The sequence below is a fragment of the Gopherus evgoodei genome, chromosome 18 (genome assembly GCF_007399415.2).
Source record: "Gopherus evgoodei ecotype Sinaloan lineage chromosome 18, rGopEvg1_v1.p, whole genome shotgun sequence".
NCBI lineage: Eukaryota > Metazoa > Chordata > Testudines > Testudinidae > Gopherus > Gopherus evgoodei.
Window position 1 is genome coordinate 16,898,507 of NC_044339.1, and position 23,592 is coordinate 16,922,098.

Below are 23,592 nucleotides of genomic sequence, written 5' to 3' on the forward strand. Positions count from 1 at the left end.
CTGAATTAATAAACTACGCATGTTTGTCCATTCCGGTTTCATGAAATGTATATAGAGAAGGAGCTGGTGGTTCTTTTCTTAATTATTTCAATGTACTTTGAGTTTCAGTGCTTATGGAACTGAGAACGTATAAGTCTGGCTATAGCTAAGCATATGTGATATGCAAGTTTCCTTGTGCAAACAGGCTAATGAACCTTATTCCTGATCGTTATCACTCCTGCTACCCTCTTGCCAGGTCACTCCTGGGCAGAGATTAACAATTTTGTCAAACTGCGGCCTAAGATTGCTTTGATCAATGTGAAGCAGCACCCCCATTGGATTATGTTCAAACCACCAAACTCATTTTCACTATGACCTGTGTTAGATTTTTTTAACTGTGGTCTACTGAAATTTTAGTAGTACATTAATATGCTGTACTGCCTATTTGCAGACCCAAAGTAGCATTAGTACAATTATACTGATGCCTATCTGTTCAACAACATGTGACCCAACCCTGGTGTTCTACACAGACAAGTCTCACTTACTTGCAGATCCCAGTAATTTCCACGTGATAAATAGGTTCCAAAGTTTGTCTGCATCTTACCATTACTGTCTATGCCTTGTTGCTTTCCACTACCAGAACAGCTTTGTCAGAAAGGCCTACAATTCTTACTTCCTATAAGAAATCCAGTGTATTCTTGAAGTTGCGATAAATAAATCTTCTCCCACAAAAAGCAAATTAATACATATAAGAAATTACCAGCATAGTTGATGACTGAGTATACAAATTACTCACCCGCTAGAATCATTGTCCTCTCCAACTCCTTCAGAAGCATCCTTGCTTCTGATTTATCCTCCTCCTCTGACTCTTCTCCAATCTTGTGTCCTAACAAAAATTAAAGAAAAACAAGAGTTAATAAAGATACTTGGACATTAAAATGTATTTCCTGCCAAGTCAAAACATGACAAGCAGCATGGAGATGACATCTTAAAAGCTTATGGCTGCATATAATCAAAAACTTCTCATCACAAAATACACTTGAAAGCAATTTTACACCTGGGAAATAAAACAGACAAATGCTCTCCACCTTCATTACAGAGCTGCAGGGGCGACTCCCAGACCATTTCGCCGCCCCAAGCAGGGCGGCATGCCACAGGGGGTGCTCTGCCGGTCGCCGAGAGGGCAGTAGGTGGCTCTGGTGCACCTCCCGCTGGCATGCCTGCGGAGGGTCCACTGGTCCCGCAGTCCGCTGCTCCCACGGCTTGGTTCACCAGAGCCGCGGGACCAGAGGACCCTCCGCAGGCACGCCTGAGGAGGTCCACCGGAGTCACCTGCCGCCCTTTTGGCGACCAGCAGAGCGCTCCCTGCAGCATGCCGCTCCAAGCATGCGCTTGGCGTGCTGGGGTTTGGAGCCGCCCCTGCAGAGCTGTCATTGGCAATCAAACATAAGTGCTATAAGAAGAAAGTTTGTATTACCCAAATGGAATTCAGGATTTATGGATCATTGATAGGTTTCGGCAGGCAGTATAATAAATGCTGTTCACCCAATACTAACCTATTCTACACTGCATGCATTTATATATTTTTCATTCTCCAGCTTGCTGCAACAATAATAGAATAATTATCACTAAATATTTATGTGGTCTCCATGTACCCAGGATGATGATGAAAAAATAAAATGCTTTGCCTAAGAAAATTTTCATTTTAAGGTCAGTATCAGCACTGCACTCTGAGTAATGGGTAATGGGGCATGAAAAATCGAAAAGAAGGTTGCATCCAGTAAAATATTTGTATGCTGTCCTTGTGTAAGAACAGGTTCAAAAATGTCATTAAGATGATGTTTAAAAAGTGAATGGTACAGGGAATAACGTACAGATTATCAAGGGGTGTGATGTTCAGTTTAAGATTGGATGGCGTAAATACAAAGGGACTCCACAGTCAAACCCTCCTTAGTGCAGTCAGTATCTCTGTGCGCAACTGTTTGATTTGAGAAGTAGAGGTCCTGGGGATACACCAGTGACAGACTAGATTCTAATTAGGTACACTAGTATAAATCTGAAGTAACCCTCATTGGAGTCAATGGAATTACTCTGGATTTATACCAATATAACTAAAATCTCAGTTTGACTCCAAATCTGTTGTATGGACTGTACTGTATTATATTGTCTCAAAGAGACAAATGAGTAAGTACATTAATATGTCAGCATTTGTAAATTAACAAAATATTTCACCTTTACCATTTTGCTGGTTCGCCATATTCCAGAACTGATCTGTTACACTGTCGTCGTCATCTTTTTCTTGTTCCAAAAATGGTGTAGCAGCTGTCTGTTCCTTTTCACAAATATCAAAGAACTCAATATCTTCCATTACTGGCAATTCTTTTAATAGAATTCGGCTACCAGAGAAAATAATTGCTGTATAAATATTCCCACTCCACACACAAATGCTGACTATATTTTGAGATGAATTAATCACATTTGATCAAGCAGATATTTCATATATGTGAAATGACTGGCTACAATTAAACATTTAATTACTAGCTGCACAATTGAGTCTGGATTTTAATGGATCTCTTGAAGAGAAAACTAGGCCATTTCCAGAGTATTTTCCTATCATAATAAGGTCAACAATGACGTAGTGCTTCCAAACACATTTTTACCCAGTGATTGAAACTGCTAGTTTGTGAGAAATGTCAGGTGTTCTATATTAATTCATTTTTATTAATATTCAAAAATATAATTTCATTCAGCAAGCTATTTATGACAATGACAAGAAAACAGATGTTTAGCAAAGGTTTGTTTCATTTAACAAAATTATGTACAAAAATGTATCAAGATAAATCAGTTTAAAAACATGGAAATTTACCTAACAAACACATAATTTAGGTAATATAGGGGCCAAATCCAGTTCCCAAAGAAGTATTTGGGTACGAACAGAAATAAAGCAGGGATATACTTAGGGCATGCATCTATCATGTGTCCAATACCTATGTCTATAGGATGCATAAATAAGGTTCAGTGTAACAATCTTTGTGAACCCAAAACATCCTATAAGTCAGTGAGAAGTTTCAGTCCACAAGTATTGCAAGGATCAGATTCTTAATGTTATGATAGAAACTAGGAGCCAGAAACTCTGGTGGTGTAACTGATGTAGCCCCATTGTCTTCAATGGAGCTATGCCAATTTACATCCACTGAGAATCAGGGCCTAGAGTTGAGAAAGAACAATTAGGTTATTTTACCCAACTCCTTTATATACAAAATTGTACCCTAAATGTACAAACTAGTTTTTGCTAGTGCACCATCTAGATACCACACATTGGTTACTTAATCTTTAATTGTAAATTTCCCTGCTTTTTGTGGATCTTAGACTTAGGAAATCTCACTCTGAACACATTCACACCAGTGTAAGCCAGGGAGCAATTCCATCAGAATTAAAACCTGTGTAAATGGGAGAAGAATCAGGTCCATCAGATTCAATACAGTTTGTGTTTGAATTACTACATAACCAGTAGAGATAACTGTCTAATTAGTGGCATCAGTAAAAAGTATGTCTATTATTATTTTATTATTTGTATTATAGCTCTCTGTGTAAATTTTTTTTTAAAAAATCAGATATTTTATTACTGTTTGGATGTAGCATATTAACGTCTGAAAATAAAACAACAATTAACATTCAACAGCATAATTGTGGATTTTTAAACAAAACAAATCTGGCCCATTGTTTCACAGAGACAGCAAAGTCTGTTTGCACAGTATAAGAGCTGATATTTGCTGACTGAATTTGTCTATGAATTAAATATGAAAGAAAGTGGGAAAGAGGGTCAGACTCCCAATTATGATCATGCATGTGACTGAACCTTAGGAAGCAAAATGGAGGTGCAGAGGGAACCAAGGGTAAAGTTCCCATTTTCAAAAGTGACTTAAGCAATTAGGGTCAGATTTATGAAGATATTTAAACATCTAAAGATGCATAGAGGTGCCTAGTGGGAATTCTGGAAGTGCAGAAAGAGAGTAGGTGCCTAACTCCCATTGAAAATCTTTCTTGGTGCCTAGCTGCATTGTTAGGTGCCTAAATGCCTTTAAAAAATCTGGCCCTAAATGCTTATCACATTTGAAAATGGGACTTAGGAGCTATTGAAAATTTTACCCCATCAAAAAACAGCACCCAAATTCATAAAAATGTCAGGGTGAACAATTCACAGTGAAATATATATCATATAAACTAATACCAAACTAAACAATGGTTTAACGTATCAAGGGGCTGAACACTCTGGCCTCAATCCAGCAAAACGCACTTAAGCATACATACACATTGAGAAGGATTTGACCCCCTCAGTGCTAGTAAGTAACTTGAAAAAGCCTCAACACTACTTCTATAATATTAGAACCAAAAGGTCTGCAGCCTTGTTCAATCCAGCCCTCTTAGGGTATGTCTACATAGCCAGCAGCAGCGAGCCTCACAGCCTGGGTCGACAGACTTGGGCTTGCTCTACAGTGCTAAAAGTAGCTGTGTAGATGCTGCTTCTCAGGCAGGAGCTTGGGCTCTGAAGCCCACTTCCTTCCCCAGGTTTCAGAGACTGAGCTCCAGCCCGAGCTGCAACTTCAAAGCTCTGTCTACACAGCTTTTTAGTGAGGTAGCATAAACCCAGTGAGCCTGAGTTTGTTTCCCCGGGCTGGGAGACTCGCTGCCATGGGCTGTGTAGACCTACCCTTATTCAGCTAAAATACTATTATATATGCAATGACAGACAAAACAAAAAACCCTGCCAAATGTGACTTGTTTAGTCAAGGAGCTACAGTAGCTGAGACACTGTAAGCATTCAATATGATCTGTTTAGTCACACAGATACTACGCATGTGACATTTTAATAACGAATTTGCTGTGTGACATATTTATTCACAGATATAAAGTAGCTGCAACAGGTTTTGGCATGTGGTTAGCACACTGTCTGAACACTTTATAATTTCCCTGGATCCATATAAATATTACAGTCCTATCCCACTGGTTCTGGTACAAAGACAAAAATAATCCTTCCGGTTGTTGACACTTTACCAGAATAGAATAGGCTCAGTTTGAATCGCTTCCTCATAACCTTTGTTTCCGACGCAGTTCTCTCACTGTTACCAGAAAATACTTCCCCAATGTTGATGAAATTGGCCCAGATTCAGTAAATGCCTTGTGGCATTCACTTGGAGTTATTACCAGAAGGTACAGCATTAAGACTCTACTCACACAAAGACTTATATGCTTAATTTTATGCATATAAGTAGTCCCATTGACTTCAACTGTATGTGCCTAAGTCTTTGCAGGATTGGGACGCAAATCAATTTGAGCTAAATCACTATCAGACAGTGTTAAACCCACATAAGGGTTTTGTACTGGTTTACTTAAACTAGTTTAAAGCATACCTTTGTTAAATGGTAACAGTTTGTGTGTAGACAAGGACTTATTAAACAGGCTTTATGCTGGGAAACTATGCTGGGGTAGTGGATGGGGGAATGGCACTCTCCTTGGTTACTCCTTCAGCTGGGCATGCAGCCCCTGGGTCCATATAATCATCAGCCAGAGAGTATGGGTGGAATCCACCAAGCTACTTAGGTGCCTAAACACAGATTTAGGTGCCTGCATCCCCCACTGCAATCAATAAAACTCCCACCAAATTCTGTAGGCGCCCAATCTCACTTGGCACCTGGGCATGCACATTGCTCCCTCACTCCACATTCAAGGTGGAAGAAGAGATGACTATGGTGCCCACCTTATAATTTTAGCCCAGTGGTTAGATCATTCACCTGGGACGTGGGAGACCCAGATTCAATTCTCCGCTCCCTGGCAGAGAAGGTGAAAGAATTTGAACAGGGATCTCCCACTTCTCAGAAGAATGCTCTAACCATGGAGCTATGGGTTAATCTAATATAATTTTTTATTTATCTAAGTGAAAGAGTTTCAACAAGAGAGAAAGAGTGACTGGCCAGACACAGAGCGAGAGAGATTGGGAAAGACTTTGGCTGGGGCACCCAAATGGTGGGCAGCAAACCCTGGGTTAAGTCCCCTTCCTCCAATCACTCTTCATCCACAGTGGAAGAGCTTCAACACTAGAGACAGAGGAAACTCCACATCAGAATATCCTATAGTTCAGGGGTTAGAGCACTCTCCTGAGAGGTGGGAGACCCTTCCTCCCTCTCTCCCACATCCCACAAAAATGCTCTAACAACTGAGCTAAAAGTTATAAGGTGGGCAGTAGCAACACCAGCTTCTCCTCCTCTGGATGTTTTGTATCAGCGAGGCACGCACCTCACTCTTTCCCTCAAGAAACTACATAGGTGCCAGAGCCAAGAGAGGGGTTCCCATTTGTGCATCACTAGCAGACCTAGGTTCCTACCTCTAAGAAAGGGGCAGGGCTTAGCTAATCAGCATCTCACATTGGGTAGGTTAGGCACAGAGCTGCCTAGTCTGCTGGCTTTTGTGGATTGTGTAACCCAGCACCAATCTCACCTCATCCATCATATAAGGAACCTAGGAGCCTAACTCAGACTTGTTGATCACAGTATGATTCCTGTGATTTTCCAGGTGCCTAACAGTTAGGCACCATGACACTCAGCATTGCAATGCCTCAGTCCTTTTGTGGATGTCATATCATGTCCCTATCCCTCTACAATGGACTATGAAGAGCCCACCTGTGTCATGTGAACAGTGTATGGAGTTCACCCCTGAGCAGCATCTCACAACACTCCACCTTCTCACACAATTAAAGTAGTGGAGTTTCCATGGCCCAAACCAAATGATGCTGGGAAAATTTCACCCTCTGTGAAAAGAGAAACTTGAGCTTTCCAGATGGGAGACTATGCTATATGTGGCAATGAAGGATAATGGGGGGGGGGTCTGATTCAAAACCTATTAAAACCAATGGAAAGTCTCCCATTAACTTTAATTGGCATTGGACCAGGTCCTAAGTAAGCAGCAACAAGAAATGATTTCAAAGAGAGACCTAACATACACCAAAAGTACAATAATAACATGGATAAGGATTAAAAACAATATCAGCACTTTACTATAAAAAATTAGCATGACCTATTTTTATACCATTGCGTGGAGGGAGATAATGCACAGAAAATGATCATGTTTGTACAGAAGGTTTAAAGAGTCACTGACACTTCATGGAAAACTTTGAAAAAACATTCTACTTAGAAACCATTCTGTTGCTATGGGCTATATTTTCTTCTTTCTTGCATTCTCTCTGTTATTAAGATCACTTGCAAGAAAAAAGGCTTTTGGTTATTCAACATCTCAAAAAATTTCTGCCGCTTTAATTCCACCTTGAACTCAACAGGCTGTATTCCTCACACCATTGGTGAATTTGTCCCATAAACCTCACTGTTTGTGACATCAGTCACTGCCGCATGAACTATATGCCATAAATATATTCTGATTTTAACCTTCAGATGAGCAACAGGAGCAAATAAAATAATTAATAATAATGCTTTGCACTTCATCTGAGTATCCCAGAGCAATTGACAAAGGGGGAGAAGTGTTACAAAGCTTAACAAAGAACTTGTTTTCCTGCAACATTAAACTTGGATCCTATTGTCCTCAGGAGTAAAAAAAAAATAGATCATTTTTCAGTTTTCCATGAAGCATCAGCTGAGGCAAAAGAGACTGAAGCTACAACCTAGTCTTGAGTTTTGAGCATCACATTACATGAGAAGGTCATCAGATAATAACATGATGTCAAAACAGTACAGCAAACATTACAATACCATACCATACCATACCATACCATACAACATAACAGGACAATGTATCAAAATGTCATTGTATTGGGAAGCAATATGAATAAATTCTGACAAAACATCACATTGTCTAGATTTAAGTCGAATTAAATCTAATTTCTCTTGAAATATGGCAACATAACTGTGATTGAATTGGGTCAAAATTTATTGCGATATGTTTTGGTACTAATGTTTTTGGTCTGTTTTATGCATAATCTATTTTGGAGGATTATTCTTTAAAGAAAATCATAAATGGGCAGCAAAAGTCCTGTAACATCAAAAGTTTCATCATACTGCAGAATAGGTATTTTGCATCACAACATTGCACTATGTCAAAATGCCCTCTTGACACAACAGTGGATCAAAAATATTACAGCGTATGACAACAATGTCATGCATAATATGACACAAAACAATTGTTTCCATCATGCTGTGTCAAAATGCCATAATGCCGCCATAGTGTTGCAAATATCTAATGAGATTGAGGCAAACTGTCACCATACAACATGTTGCATCAAAATATCACTGTGATATGGTGTGACATAACATGCAGTGCAAATATTGCGAGCGTGATGCAATAATCCTGCATCCAAGCATGACACTGCCATACCATGATCTGACATACCAGCCTCACATCACAGCGTTGTCATGCTGAAGTGCAGTGCCTCATTATGTTTCGCAGCCTGTGAGCATGATTTTGGGGAAGGGACTTATCCCTGTTGGCAGGGTAGGGAGAGCTAATTGCCCCATTAAAATCGTAACAGCCGTGGAACATAGGAGCATAGCGCATCCTGTAACATAACACAATCATGGCAGGACACAACACGTCACGACATTGCATATCTCGTGACATTGATTTAGGGGAGGGTAAAACAGGGAGCACTGCTTGCCCCATTACAATCACGCCAGCCCTAGAACATAGGGGTACAGCACACCCTATAACGTGAGTGCATCAGGACACGACACGTCGCAACATGGCATGACATTGCAGGGCTTGTGAGCGTGATTTGGGGGAGGGGACTCGTCCCTTTCGGAAAAGCAGGGAGAACCGCCCCCCCCCCCATTAAAATCACACCCACCCCGGAACACAGGGGCATAGCGCACCCCTTGATGTAATGCAAGCGCTCCAGCACATGACAGGTCAGGACATCGGTTTTGGGGACAGGGCTCGTCCCCCATGTTGCAGGACAGAGGGAGGGAGAGGGTCTCAGCCCCTTAAAGTCGTGTCTGCCCCAGACACAATGTGGGCCCCAAAGCTCCCTAGCGGGCGAGGCATGAGGGGTCAGGGAGACGCTGGGCTGCGCAAAGTTTGGGCAACGCCCTGCAGAAAGGGGCAGGCCGGCACCTCAGCAGTCCCCCAGCCATTGCGCTAATGGTCCCACCCGCGCCCCCGAGACGGGCGGGCAACTGCCGCCAACGGGCGGTAGCAACCGACTCGGCACCTACCTCCCCAAGCCGCCTCCCGCGCCTGTTGTTGTAGGAGCCGCTAAGGCAACGGAACGAACCACTTTGGGAGAGCTGGGGGGGAGCAGGCAGAAACGTTAAAGCCTGAACCCCTCAAAGATGAAGTCCATCAGCCGCGTAACACGCTTCGCTGTGACTCCCTGCGCGCTAACCAACTGGTTGAATTGGGGAGGAGTCCTGACTTCTTTGGGTTTCTGTGTTCTCCTCTTCCCCTCAGGAAATGGTACGTTCCAACAGTGCCCGAGGCTGACAGGTAGCTCATGGGATCCCCCCTCGTCCTCCCGGAGCCTGAGCTGGGCTCGCTCTCTTCAGGGCCGCCCCCCAGAGAGGCCCACCGGGCAGGCCCCTTTTAGTGCCCCCCTCATGGGTCATCTCCCTTCAGTGCCTCCCACAGTGACCCCCAGGTCAGACCCCCTGTTCAATGCCTCCCACAGTGACCCCCAGGTCAGGCTCCTTTCAGTGCTCCCCTCACAGGTCAGCCCCCCCATTCAATCCCCCCCACGGTGACCCCCAGGTCAGGCCCCTTTCAGTGCCCCCTCACAGGTCAGCCCCCCCATTCAATCCCCCCCACGGTGACCCCCAGGTCAGGCCCCTTTCAGTGCTCCCTCACAGGTCAGCCCCCCCATTCAATGCCCCCCACAGTGATCCCCAGGTCAGGCCCCTTTCAGTGCCCCCTCACAGGTCAGCCTCCCCTGTTCAATGCCCCCACAGTGACCCCCAGGTCAGGCCCCTTTCAGTGCTCCCCTCACAGGTCAGCCCCCCCCCATTCAATGCCCCCCACAGTGACCCCCAGGTCAGACCCCCCATTCAATGCCCCCCACAGTGACCCCCAGGTCAGGCCCCTTTCAGTGCTCCCCTCACAGGTCAGCCCCCCCCCATTCAATGCCCACACAGTGATCCCCAGGTCAGGCCCCTTTCAGTGCCCCCTCACAGGTCAGCCCCCCCATTCAATCCCCCCCACGGTGACCCCCAGGTCAGGCCCCTTTCAGTGCTCCCCTCACAGGTCAGCCCCCCCATTCAATGCCCCCCACAGTGATCCCCAGGTCAGGCCCCTTTCAGTGCCCCCTCACAGGTCAGCCTCCCCCTGTTCAATGCCCCCACAGTGACCCCCAGGTCAGGCCCCTTTCAGTGCTCCCCTCACAGGTCAGCCCCCCCCCATTCAATGCCCCCCACAGTGACCCCCAGGTCAGACCCCCCATTCAATGCCCCCCACAGTGACCCCCAGGTCAGGCCCCTTTCAGTGCTCCCCTCACAGGTCAGCCCCCCCCCATTCAATGCCCACACAGTGACCCCCAGGTCAGGCCCCTTTCAGTGCCCCCTCACAGGTCAGCCCCCCCATTCAAGCCCCCCCACGGTGACCCCCAGGTCAGGCCCCTTTCAGTGCTCCCCTCACAGGTCAGCCCCCCCATTCAATGCCCCCCACAGTGATCCCCAGGTCAGGCCCCTTTCAGTGCCCCCTCACAGGTCAGCCTCCCCCTGTTCAATGCCCCCACAGTGACCCCCAGGTCAGGCCCCTTTCAGTGCTCCCCTCACAGGTCAGCCCCCCCCCATTCAATGCCCCCCACGGTGACCCCCAGGTCAGGCCCCTTTCAGTGCTCCCCTCACAGGTCAGCCCCCCTACCCCCTTCAGTAACCCACACATCCCCAGGCCGGGTCCCTTTCAGTGCCCCCCCCACAGGTCAGGCCCCCGGGCAGGCACCCTCCATTGCCAACTTCCCACTAGCAGCCACCCTGTCTCTGCTATGGCATTCACTATGCCCCACTGCCTTCCGCAGCATAGCTAAGTGCAGCATCTCTCACACACACCAGCCATGGCAGCATGCTGATCCCTACATGGGCATAGCCACCATAAAATTGGGATTACCCCAGTACTACCAGGATGGGAGTGGGGCAGCGTAAAGGTGGCAGATAGAGCTGAGGATAGGAAATCAGGTGGTCTTCGCTCTGGGAGGAGAGTAGGGTCCAGTGCCTACAACAGAGGGAGACTGGGAGCCAGGAGGCCTGGCTCTGGGAAGGGAGTAGGGCCTGGCAGTTTACAGCTGGGGTCTTAAGGTAAGGAATAGTGGATTCTTCCTGGCTGGGGCGGAATTAAGATTTGGTTAGAGCCGTGGAGAGTGAGTGTGGTGGTTGCAGCAGGGGGCCTGGGAGTCAAGAGTACAGCTGCTTCAAATTTTCCACTGAAACTTTTTTTCAGTGAAAAATGGTTAAGTAAACATCAGTTTTCATAAAATTAATTCCAGATTTTCATTTTTTTGGATTAAAAAAAAGTATTTTTTTTCAGGGGAAAATAACATCATTTCCTACACATTACTATTCAGGTTTTTGTTTCTGGGCTAAGAAGGAAGAACAGTGTCAATAGTTAGAGCACAGCAGATGGCATTTCTGGGATTTGTCAACTCAAATTTGACCCTAACAATGTATATTTTGAAAAAAAACTAAACACAAGCTTTTACAAAACATCCTACAGAAATGTTTCCACTGTTCCAATGTTTTTAAAATTTCCACTGGAGACAGTTGTTTATATTGCAAACAAATCCCCTGCAGTGTTTACATTTTAACTTCCTAGTACTAAGCAGCAGCAGGTGAAACTGATGGTAAAGCAAATGTGAAACTGACTTGATTGTTTTTCATAGGATAGGTATAGAATTGCAGTGTTAATAGTCTAAGTTCTTTGTAGTATATATTGAGTTGGTCAGGTCCATTAAAGTTTTACAAAATTCCTTCTATTAATATTGTGAATAGTCCCTGGAACTACTAACATGCTTGCAGTTATATGTGTTTGCAAGATTACCTCGGTTACCTAGGGAGGTTGTGGAAGCCCCATCACTGGAGGTTTTTAAGACCAGTTAGACAAATGCTTGTGAGGAATGGTCTGTGTATACTGAATTCTGCCTTAGAACAAGGGGCTGGACTAGATGACCCCTTGAGTTCCCTTCCAACCCTACATTTCTGTGATTTCTATGAAGATCAGAGCCTTATTGTAAGTTCTTCAGGGCAGGGACTGTTTTTCACTATGTCATATGGCCAGAAGGGCCCACCAGATTATCTAGTCTGACCTCCTGTACATCACAAGCCACCTCCCCCCAGCAATCACACACTACAGTGCGTGTGTAGTGTGGCTCCACTAGGTGCTAGTGAAGTATAAATAATAAATTAAAAAATAATAATGGTAACAAAAGATGTGTTTTAAATATGATTTTTATTCTGACAGTGACCTTGGAACCTCTCTCTCCTAAAATTGTTCATCTGTGAAATGGGAAATAATAAAAAAAAAAAGAATAAAAGAGTAGGGCTGCTGTTTTGCAAATACCTGTGCATGAGAGTAAATTCATTCATGTGAATAGTATCACTGATTTCAAGCATAAGTATTTGTAGAATCAGGGCCTCAGCTTAACATCTGCTGCTTTTTATCTGCGGTGACAAGAGAATGTTCACTCTTTTTGCTTAAGTACAATTAAAAAAGCTATGAGCCAAACACAGCTCACAGTTACACTTCAGTAATGTTGTACCAGTGTAACTAAGAGGAGGATTTAGTTCAGTGCTTCAAAAGAATGGAGACTTTGTGTACTATCAAAATTGTATTTAATTTAAGGCATAACAAACAATTTACAGGATATTATTGATTGCGAAAATATGGAGGGACAGTTTTATTCATAGCTGAGTGCTTGTCCTAAACTGCCATTTTAATCATTGCACAATACATTATCTGCCTTGTTTCAATTTAAAAGCCCTGTTTACTAAAGATATGTGGATACAGTCATTACAGCAAATTGAAAGCAATCATAGGTAATGTGTTTGTCTCCTCCCCTTTCCCCAAATAGATATGAATAGCTTTGTGAGAATGGATTTTAAGTCTGCATACAGTTAACCACCATATTCAAACTATTCTTTATAGTTTAAACTGAAGTGGTCTTCTGAGGTATGCAGTACCTGCAAATACATGCTGGACTTGTGTGGTTAAAGATCTCACTTGTTTTAGGTGCTTTAGGATCCAGAGCTTAGTGGGGCTTCTAATGCAGTTTAAAACTAAAATTAAAACATTAGGAATTTTCCCAACAAATTATTTTTAGCCTTCTGTTAACTCAACTAAGATTGATGTAGCTAAAGTGTTCTCAACAGACACATCTGAGGATACTCAACATATAATCAAATTGCATAATTTCTCCAGTATATTTTATCTTATTCTGTAACACACACAATGTGTATCCTACACTGAAAAGCACAAAATAAATCCATTATCCACAAATTCTTGATTCTAAATTGCACCCAGATAAATAACCCAGAATTACAAAATGTGGGTCAGATACTCAGCTGATATAAATCAGAATAGCTCTGATGTCAGTGGACAACATAGATTTGCATCATCTGAGGATCTGGTCCCAAAAATTGTCAGTTAGATATAAGCTCCCATGTCACAATGTTCATTTGTATTGAACATATTTCTAGCATTTATTAAAAAAAACCCACTGAAAACTGCCACTTAAAAGTACATAGACAATTACAGTGAATGTACTATTTAGTTCATATATGGTGTGAAATAAAGTGCTCTTACAAAATGTAAGTTAAATTGCTAATCGATAAATACTGACCCAGTGCTTTATACATTCACATCTGAGTTACTTTCTTTATGCAGGCTGTTTATTAATATGCCACTAGATATAATTTACCTGCCTTCCCTTAGAAAATGGTATATGGTCTGTATTGTTCCATATATTGCAGTTTCTGTGGTGATAGAAAGTTACCTGAAATACATACTGCTTTAACACTTAAACTAACTTTTGGATACATGGTAAAGGGCACTGTAGAAAATATAAACATATAACAACATTTTGGTAGTTAATGATATAGAAGAATATGAAAAGTAGCAAAAGACTAATAAAATAGTCAAAGTTCTGTAGTGAGACCCACGCTGGGGATGCATAAGAATGGCTCCTTTCTCAGTTTCAGATTGGCATCAACCAATGATATATGTCCACTTGAAGATTGTGATCATCAGCACAGTGTGAGTAGCAGACCAAACTCTATGGCCTTATCTTTACAAGCCGGCTGTACTGGCGAACTTCTTCTTTTCTCTTTGTATGGCTTCCCCTTCCTATAGGATTTAAGCTGTATCAACTTTGTAAGTGTGGTGTTTGGGCACCTGCTGTGATATTTAAAGTGGATTGTCCCACCTATGGTGCTCCTGTATTTATATGCCAATTTCAGGTAAGTCTCTGTCTAGTCTAGAGAAATCTAAAGGTGTAAAGTACATCTCTGTGTACTTTGCATGTTTGGGGAGCTGTCAGAGGTGTATATTTCACCATTTAAAACTTCCTCTCCACTCAGACTACTCATTTAAGTGTGGCTTTAGGAAAGCACTTAAATCTGTGCTTAATTTTAAGAATGTGGTATATGCTTTCTTGAAAGTCAGGGCCTTAAACCCCAATCCTGCAATCTGATCTGAGGTTTTGTTCTGCTTGTATGAAACTAGGTTATGCTGTGATGTGTCTGTTGTGCCTGGTACATATATGTGTTACTCTGGGTTCTATCATTCATTCTTCCCATAAGTGTGCAGTTTTTAAGCCACTTAATGGTGGCTTTATGATGGAAGAACGCTCGTTCTGAGGAATCCACAACCCTTTCCGCAATATGGAAGTTATGCAGATTCATACTAGAATATACACATTTTGAAGTACGAAAAAATCCAGAGCTCCAGAACAGAACAGACCTCTCTTAATTGTATTTTATGTAGTTATCTTTATTATGTTTTCAGAGATAAGCATATACAAATCTGACAATAGGCTTTTGCCCTTAATGTCTAATGAAAGGCTATTACGGCACATCATGAGTGCTGATCATGCTACCCCGTATAACAAGTCACTTATATTGCAAATCCTTCCTCTCCTTTCAGCATAAACTGTAGATTTTTGAAGTGTTTTCTAGCACCTTAACAATAGCTACAAGAACATAGCAAAATTATTGTTAATAAAAAAGTAATTAGATGACATGTTAATTATTTGAATAACAAAGGAAGTAATAACAATAAGCCATTACATTTCATAAAATGCCACTCAATGTCTGAATACTTTGTCTCCTGGAGGTATTGCTGCATCTGTGAACATCTGTCAGTTATTGTCCATTCAGTGGAGAGAATTTAGCTATGCTCACTGAAGAGTTATGTATCCTTTCCAGCTCCAAATGGCGAGAGACTGTGATCAAATTAGGTTAACTAAGTACAAGACAATTAAGATCTAAACTCACCCTAAATATCTATTATTTTTGGCTCAAAACCCAAGTGATATATAATCCCACAGAAACTGCAGATTCACTTGTGTCAGAAACAAATATTTATAGGTGTATAAGGAATGGAGCTTTACAGATGTTTCATGCCTGTACTCAGACCTGTTTGGTAATTGGCTCAAGAAACCATGTTGAAACTTTTATATTTAGTTATGTCTTTAATAAGTATTCAAAGGAATTCCATTATAATTGACTTAGACATAACAAGATTGTGTCATTTTTAAGCATAACTCTGCATTTAAATAAAACAGGGAGTTATGCTTAGAAACTGAAGGGCAGATATGGCCCATTGTTTCATACAGTGGTTGCTGGTGAATTTCTCATATTTATCTAAAATAAATTGATATGGTTACCTCACTGGATGCAATATTTCCTTGTAGTTCCCTATTCATATTACAGGAAATAACCTCAGTGCTTGTAATATGCAAGCAGTATCCAACTGCAAGTATTTATTTAAGGCAATTTGCAAGTGTTTTTACAGCTGCTGATGGTGTTATATTGTGATAGGGTGCATAAAACCCATTCTGTCAGAGCTGCTAAGGATTAAAGTAGAGCTATCTTCTATCACGGTAAAGACCCTGTGTTTTATTTATCTTCCGACTGTATTTTCCACTCTATGCATCTGATGAAGTGGGTTTTAGCCCATGAAAGCTTATGCCCAAATAAATGTGTTAGTCTCTAGATGTCACAATTACTCCTTGTTTTTGCTGATAGAGACTAACATGACTACCACTCTGAAACCTGTAACCTATGTTTTTGTAACTTTATATGTGGAGCATTTTCAAACAGCTAATTCCCTTGTTTCAAAGACAGTATTTTCAGGCAGCCTCCACCCAGGCACCTTTGAGACATAGGTGCTGCCCCAACATCATCCCATAGCAACAAGTATTTCCTACAAGCTTAAAACAATTATCTATAAAACGTGTTTAGTAAACCTTTGCTTGACCTCATGCCTTCCTACTTAGTGAGTAGCGCTATTGAAATCAATGGATCTACTCCCAAAACATGCTGCTACTCAGTGTGAATAAAGATATAGAAATCAAACAATTAACTGCTAATATTGGATATTAAAAATCATATTTGCCCTCATACATGATGGTTTTGGGAATATGTAAGTTGTCTGGTTTAAGGAAAGTGCAGCAGGATTGATTACAGCAGCAGTTAAATTGATATGGGGATATAGCTGTTCTCAACCTTTTCCATATCATGACCCCATATTACAACAACAAAAAGTTTCAGTAGCACCTTTTCCCATGTGGACATACAAAAAGAGAAGGTGGTTGTGGCCCTTCTGGTCCTGTTGCACTGGGATCCCACAAGCTGAGAATTCTTGGCATTGTAATGGATATAGATTTTTTTCACTGATCCCATTCTAGTCCCTGGTTGCAGGAGACTTATGAATGTTGGGTATAAGATATGTAATATGGTTCTGGATCTTGCAAACAGTTAATATGTGGATAGCTGCAGAATTGAGGCCATAGAGACTTGCACTTTGGCAGCTTTGGAGGAGGACGTGTGTGCATACATGGAGATCCTGCCATTCTCTTTGCTCTAATGTTAAACCTAGAGAAGCTTCATTAGCGTCACTAGGCTTGCTTCTTTAATAGAATGGAGTATAAACTAGATGCTGTTCACATTGAACTGAAACTAGAGTTTAGGCACAGGAAAAAGTGACAGATCCACCAGAAAAGCTCAGAGAAGAAAAGACAACAAAGAAAATTACTACTCTCCAGGCTCAAACTGAAGCATTAATTAGAGACCATAGACAATTTAGCAGAAAGATGCAGAAGTTGGAGAATGCACATACATATTGTTAATTAAGGTTAGTAAATTTCCTAAGAGCTTTAGAAAGTGTGTCTATTATTAGAGGAGCTCTTGGATTTTTAAATAATTTAAGGAATAATTGAACCTAGGAAGATGGCTTTCCATCTGTTGGGAAGGGGTTTTATTAGGTCTGTTAAGAGATCTTTTTCAGTTCTCCAGACACATGCAGTCTTTGGGAAGTGGTGGAGCAGCAAGATCTCTGCTTAATTACTCAAACCTCCTCCTGCTTGGCTTCTTGAGTTCTCACATTGCACCTGCAGGTGTCTCTACCATTAAAGTCACTGTCCTCAGCCCTCTATCTCAGATATTTATATTGGCTATTCTGAGTGACTCAGTCTTTGCTGTATTGACCACCAGAACAACCCTGTCAGGTAGGGAAGTGCTATTATCCCCATTTTACAGAGAAGGACCTGATGCACAGAGAGGCCAAGTGTCTTGTCCAAGGTCACATAGGGAGTCTGTGGGAGAATAAGGAATTGAACCTGAGTCCCAGAGCATTGTCCTAATCACTAAACCACCCCATCACTTCAGCCCACCCTCCACCCTGTGCTTGAGACCCTCTGTTGTCTTCCAATATCCTCCCTTGTCATTCAGGCTCATCCTTTCCAGTGCCACACATAGATCTGCCCCTGCATCTTATCTGTACTTGCTGCTATGCAAATTTCAGCTCACCTTGAGGCTCCCTATGTCTCTTCTTCCTAAAGGTGATTTATGCCCTCTTTTCATGCCATCCTCTATGCCAGTAACAGCTTTCCTGACCCTGCACTCTGAGGAGTTTGAGGCTGCATGGCACACAGGGTCAGGAGGATGCTGTCTTGGATTTTTGTCCTCCCATCCTCTCACTCTTTATTTATTGTTGTTGATTGCATTGTGTTTAATGTAGATAAATTTCCTCAGAGCAGGGACCTATCCAGTTTGTCTACCTTTGTCTTATACACATCACCACGTTATAAAGGGTTAAGATGTAGGGGGGACCTATCTCATAACATTTGAATTTCTGACTCATTAGAATTGACAGTGCAGTTTGCTGTATGCCTAAATAATGTGCTTCTTTATATGGATAGCATTTTTTTTCTGGATGTTTCCAAGGTGACAGCAGCTCATGTGGAGATTTCTACCTTTTAGGCAGGAAGATTTGGCACTAATGAAAGAGTCTAGATTCTTGCATTTTGGTGGGTGTCAGATTAGATAGAACAGCATCCCAGACCACCACATGTTCTGTAATATGGATCAACTTTGGAAATTCCTAAAGCTAGACACTGGCACAATGTAAAGACTCATCACTATTATCAGAAAATGTATCCTGAATGAGGGCAAAACTGGATGATTCTAGAGAGAAAGGCAGAGAATTTATAAACAGATAAGTACTAGTAAGATCATAGATCAGGTAAAGTATTAATGCTTCTGATTGCATGAAGTAAAAAACATCTGTGGACTGAACTATATATAAAGTTAGCGAAATGTTCAGTAGATTATGCCTGCCTCAACCCCATTTATGTATTGTCACTTATAAAACAATATTGCATGGTTTAGGCATTAAGATCCCAATCCACATAGATACTTAGGTGCCTAAATTGTGTGTTAAGGCATCTAAGTTCTAGTTTGGGGCTCTGCTGTGATCCACAAAGCTCCCACCGAACACTGGAGGCACCTAAACTCACTCAGTGCCTACATTTTCAGGGTAAAAGTTCCCTCGGTGCCTAAATTTCTGCCTCTGAGCATGCACACTACTGCCTCCCTTGAGGGTCCAAATGCCTATATCATGCATAAGCCCCTGAAGTTTTGTCTACACAGCAAAGAAAAATCTGCTGCTGGCTTGTGCCAGATAATTCTGACTTGCAGGGCTTCAGCTGGGGGGCTGTTACATTGCTGTGTAGATTTCTGGACTCAGGCTGAAGTCCAGGCTCTGGACCCCCCCACTCCGCAGGATCCTAGAGTCCTGGCTCTAGCCCAGAAGTTTACATAGCAATGAAACAGCCCCACAGCTAAAGCCCTGCGAGCCCAAGCTGGGGTGGCATGAGCCAGCTGCAGGCTTTTCTTTGCTGTGTACATACCCTGAGTGATTCTTAAACCGAGGGAAGGTAGGCGTTCAGTATAAAATCTTTTATATAGTGATTGTTTTCCCATCAAAGAAGGAGCGGGTTCTACCACCATAAGTGATGGGTCCTTCTGACAGATTGGACTAGGTGCAGAGGCTCCCTGCTGGAGGCCTCAGGGTCCTGCCACACACTATCCTAGAGAGGATCAGAAGAGAAGTCCTCCAAGCAGCCTAGAGTAGCTACAAGGGGATCAGCCAGTCAGGGGCCCAGAGGACCATGTAAAAAGAAGCAGCAGAGCAGAGACTGAGGTTTTGTCTACACTACAGGGGAAATTCGATCTAAGCTACGCAATTTGAGTTATGTGAATAGCATAACTCATGTCTATGTACCTTAGATCTACTTACCGCGGGGACCACACTATGCGATATCAACCGGAGATGCTCTCCCATCAACTCCCCTTACTCTTCTCTATCCGGTGCAGTACAGGAGTCGACGGGAGAATGATTTGCGGTTGATTTAGCGGGTCTTCACTAGATGGACTGCCAATGCATTGATCACCACTCGTGGATCCCCTAGTCAGTGTAGACAAGCCCAGAGTCAGGCAGTTGCTTCCTTTAGCTAGAAAAGAAGGGCCTGGGTTCCTGGCTGGCTGAAAAAAGAGCAGGACCATGACAGCTCAGTGCAGACAGGGACTGGGGAAGCTAGGAAGGAGTTCCTGGCTGGTTGCTGGGACTGAGCAAGCCCAAGGAGGCCTGCAGGAAGACAGTGTTTCCAGGGAAGAAGCCCTGGGAGTATGGCCCCCTACCAGGGCCTGGACAAAGTAAAGACTGTATAGCCCAGAAGGGGTTTTTGTACTACCTACAGACTGTGAGTCTGACTTGACTGGAGGGCTCAGTCACTAGAGATCTGCTGAAGAAACCATTGACGGAGGGAGGAGGCACTTGCGAGAGGCAGGTGCTATTCTGTTACCACAGAGTGAGGAACTGCAGGCACATGCACTCGACCAGGGGGCTGCTCACAAGAGGTAGGTGCTGACCCCATTACAGTCCCCCAGGTTTTCTCTGGAGGTGGTGCTATTTGTGCAGAGATCATCTCTGGGTTTCCACACTGGCTCCTAAGCTCCCTGCTCCTTTCTATTTCCCTGGTAGCATAGGCCCTTTGGAATCACAAAGATGAGGGGGATAGAGGACAACCACAGCACAGAGCAGCTCTGCAGGAAAGCTAAGATAGCTCCAGCTGCATTGACATTTAGGCAATTCCCCCTGGAGCTGGGGGAATCATAATGGGGCAGTACCCCCGCTTCCTCATTGACAGCCTTGCCCAATGCACTGTTCAGTCCCCAGTGAAAAGTTTTTAATTAATTTAGACTGGAGAAGAGTGCAGGATTCAAATTCCTAAGACTGAAGTTTGCAATCCACACAACAGGTTCTGCATGGGCAGTGGCAGTACTAGCTTCCGACATGTTGCCACCTGCTAGTGTGCTCACCATAGTCATTCACTCCTTGGCAGTGGCCTCTTTGCTGAGGCGGCTAGAAAGGGGGCATACAGTGGGGTTCAACAAATGGATCACGAAACAGCCTCCTGTTGATAATGACTTCACCAGCCTGAGTTCAGTTCCAGCTGGTGACCTAGAAGTGAAAGATTCGGTACCCTATTGCCACTCTTCTGGGACAGACAGTTGCTTTCTGCATTCTTCTTCCTAGAAGTCATCCTCATCACTAGTTTCTTTTGTTACTGCAGGCCATAAGGACATAGAGAATTATTCCACGGCAGGAAAATGTCACTCAACCTCACAAGCCAGTCTCCTATATATTGAACTTTCTCTTGCTATTTCCTGCATGACCATGAGTTTGGTCTTTGGAACTAGTTTGGAGCTTAAATACAGAGGTCTCTTTTCAAAGATAACTGCAGTGTTTAAGGGTGAAGTTTGTTGATCCTTTACACAATGAAATTGTGTTGTATTTTTCAGGGAAAGAAGCCTAATGTATAATGTCAGCGGGAAAAGATATCTTTATTATTAATTATTTTATTACTGTAACTTCTAAGAACCGCAGTCAAGGATCAGGACCCCATTGTGTTAAGGCATTGTACAGATAAAACAACAAGATGACAGACCCTGCCCAAGATCTTATAGTCAAGGTGTCAGACAGGATGCCGTAGGTAGACAAATGGTGGGAGAGGAGGAGATAAAATAAATAGGGTTTGACAATTAAAGTTTTAGTGTCCTACTTGCCTAACCAAGCCAGGCAGGCATGGTCATTTATAGGCCTCACAGCAGAGGTGGGTTTTAAGGAGGATAACATGACAACTACAATTGTGTCAAGGAGTTTTCCCAGGCTATGAGAATGGTATGGGAGAAGTGGACAGTCAGGAAATCAAGGCTGACAGAATGAAGACAGGGGCCAACAGTTCAGCAACTTAGAACTGATAGATACCTTTTATTCTAATCCTTGATTATTTTGATATGAGCTTTATAGCTCCATCATGCAGAATAAACCAAATGATTTCATTAGGTGAGGAATCATTCAATATCCTGACCACTTGTTTTCAAAGAGAAAAACTATCTATTGTTCAGGCTCTTGCCACATAGCTTATTTCTTAAGATTTCTCACCCATCTTCGGGTGGAGGAAACATCCATAGCTGAAGTACTGGTAGATAGAATACAGAAGTCTTGTTGATGGGACCTGACTACAGAACTAGGGATGAGCCTATGTAGCATCCAAATGATCTAAATATTTCTCTTGTGAAATTGTTATTGATATCTCCTCATATATAAAAATAGGAGTGTGTGTAATTTTATATATCTAGAGACATTTGGAGACTTGCCACAACGGAGTCTTTCACTGGCTGTTCATGTAGAGTCATGTGAGAATGAAACTAATTATCTATGTGGCACATTTTTGCCTCTAGAAATCTTATCAGACAATTAGATGTGCCTGCCTGAGTGATGGCAGTAAAATCACCTGTTGTTCTTTGAAAATGATCCATTAGGAGTATATGATAATTTTTTTAAGTTGCATCTGTATTTAAACAGCATGACCTCTTCTAGATATACTCTTGAAATTTTCAGATCATAGAGGTCTGTGATGATTTTCTTATACAATTATTGGATGCATTTCTCCTATGTCATCTCCTTTATTTGAGCACAGACTCCACACTTTACAGCAGCAATCACAAAGACATGGATCATTATGGTCAGGAAAAGGCTGCAATTTCCAGATGAAAAATCATGAACACTGCTGAAATATGGGTTTTCCCTGTTCAGCTTTTGGTGAAAAATAGCTTCCAAGTTGTGAACTCTGTTCACCTGCTTCAGAGAAAGCAGACACTAAATAAACAAGATCATCCAGATGTTTCTTCCAAGAGTGTCCAGATGTGATACATCACTGTTACAAGGGCTGAGCTTCAACCAACAAGCTCACATCTATTCTGCAGTCTCAGTCAGGCAGTAGAATAGTCACCTGATGGGATGGAAGTGTAGCTCTGAATATGAGCAACATATTAGTAATATTTCAGACTAAATTCTTCTATCAATTCTCCAGTGGCTTTACATACACAGTAACAAGTAACCATGAAAGGGGAGCCCTATGAGACTCCAAACTGTAAGTCACAGTTTGGGTGTATCAAGTGTAGTATCTTAATCTGATCCAGTCTCTGAGCCATCTGAATTCTGCATGCAAGGTCAAATCCATACAATGGATCTTATTATAACAGTTGGTGCTTCCTGCCACAGAGTTTAAGAGGTAGCACTTTAGTAGGGTGACAAAACTGCTTAAAAAAGATTGTGTCATGGGCCATATTTGTAAGAATATGTGACAGCTCCAACCCAGTGGCTAAGAGAAAACTTTAATTATTTTCTAGAGGATTAGATGAGAAAGATTTGGGGGCTTACTTTTATTTTATACTGTGGTTTTAATGCTGATTTTATGTGTTTTAATCTTCTCTCTTTTAAGTCATCTAATCTGTCATTAACAGTAAAGGGCCTAGGATATTGTGGTAGGTATTGTAGAAATAAAATGTATTATAAATAATTATTATTCTAGTTTCCATGTTTCCCCTACTTCTAATAAGCATTATTAATGCTGAGTGGGGAAGAATATACTCAAAAATCTCATCTGCCTAAGTAAGAATTTGTGTGGAACTGTGACTAAACAGCAGGCTGTATGAGCTGGTATCTGCCCTTCTTCAAAATCATAGTTATGCAAAGTGCAAGGCCCCATTAACTCAATGAAAATTA

The 23,592-nt window shown here is 42.4% G+C and overlaps 1 protein-coding gene across 1 annotated transcript in view; it reads right to left on the bottom strand.

Moving 5' to 3' along the window:
- CFAP74 (cilia and flagella associated protein 74) overlaps positions 1-9,238 on the bottom strand; it is a 95,468-nt gene extending 86,230 nt beyond the window's left edge. The window contains 5 exon segments of the mRNA XM_030537518.1: positions 776-830; positions 833-865; positions 2,218-2,375; positions 8,465-8,539; positions 9,195-9,238. Coding sequence (XP_030393378.1) covers positions 776-830; positions 833-865; positions 2,218-2,375; positions 8,465-8,538 — 320 coding nt within the window. The 5' untranslated portion in view covers position 8,539; positions 9,195-9,238.
- Between the last annotated feature and the right edge of the window lie 14,354 nt (positions 9,239-23,592).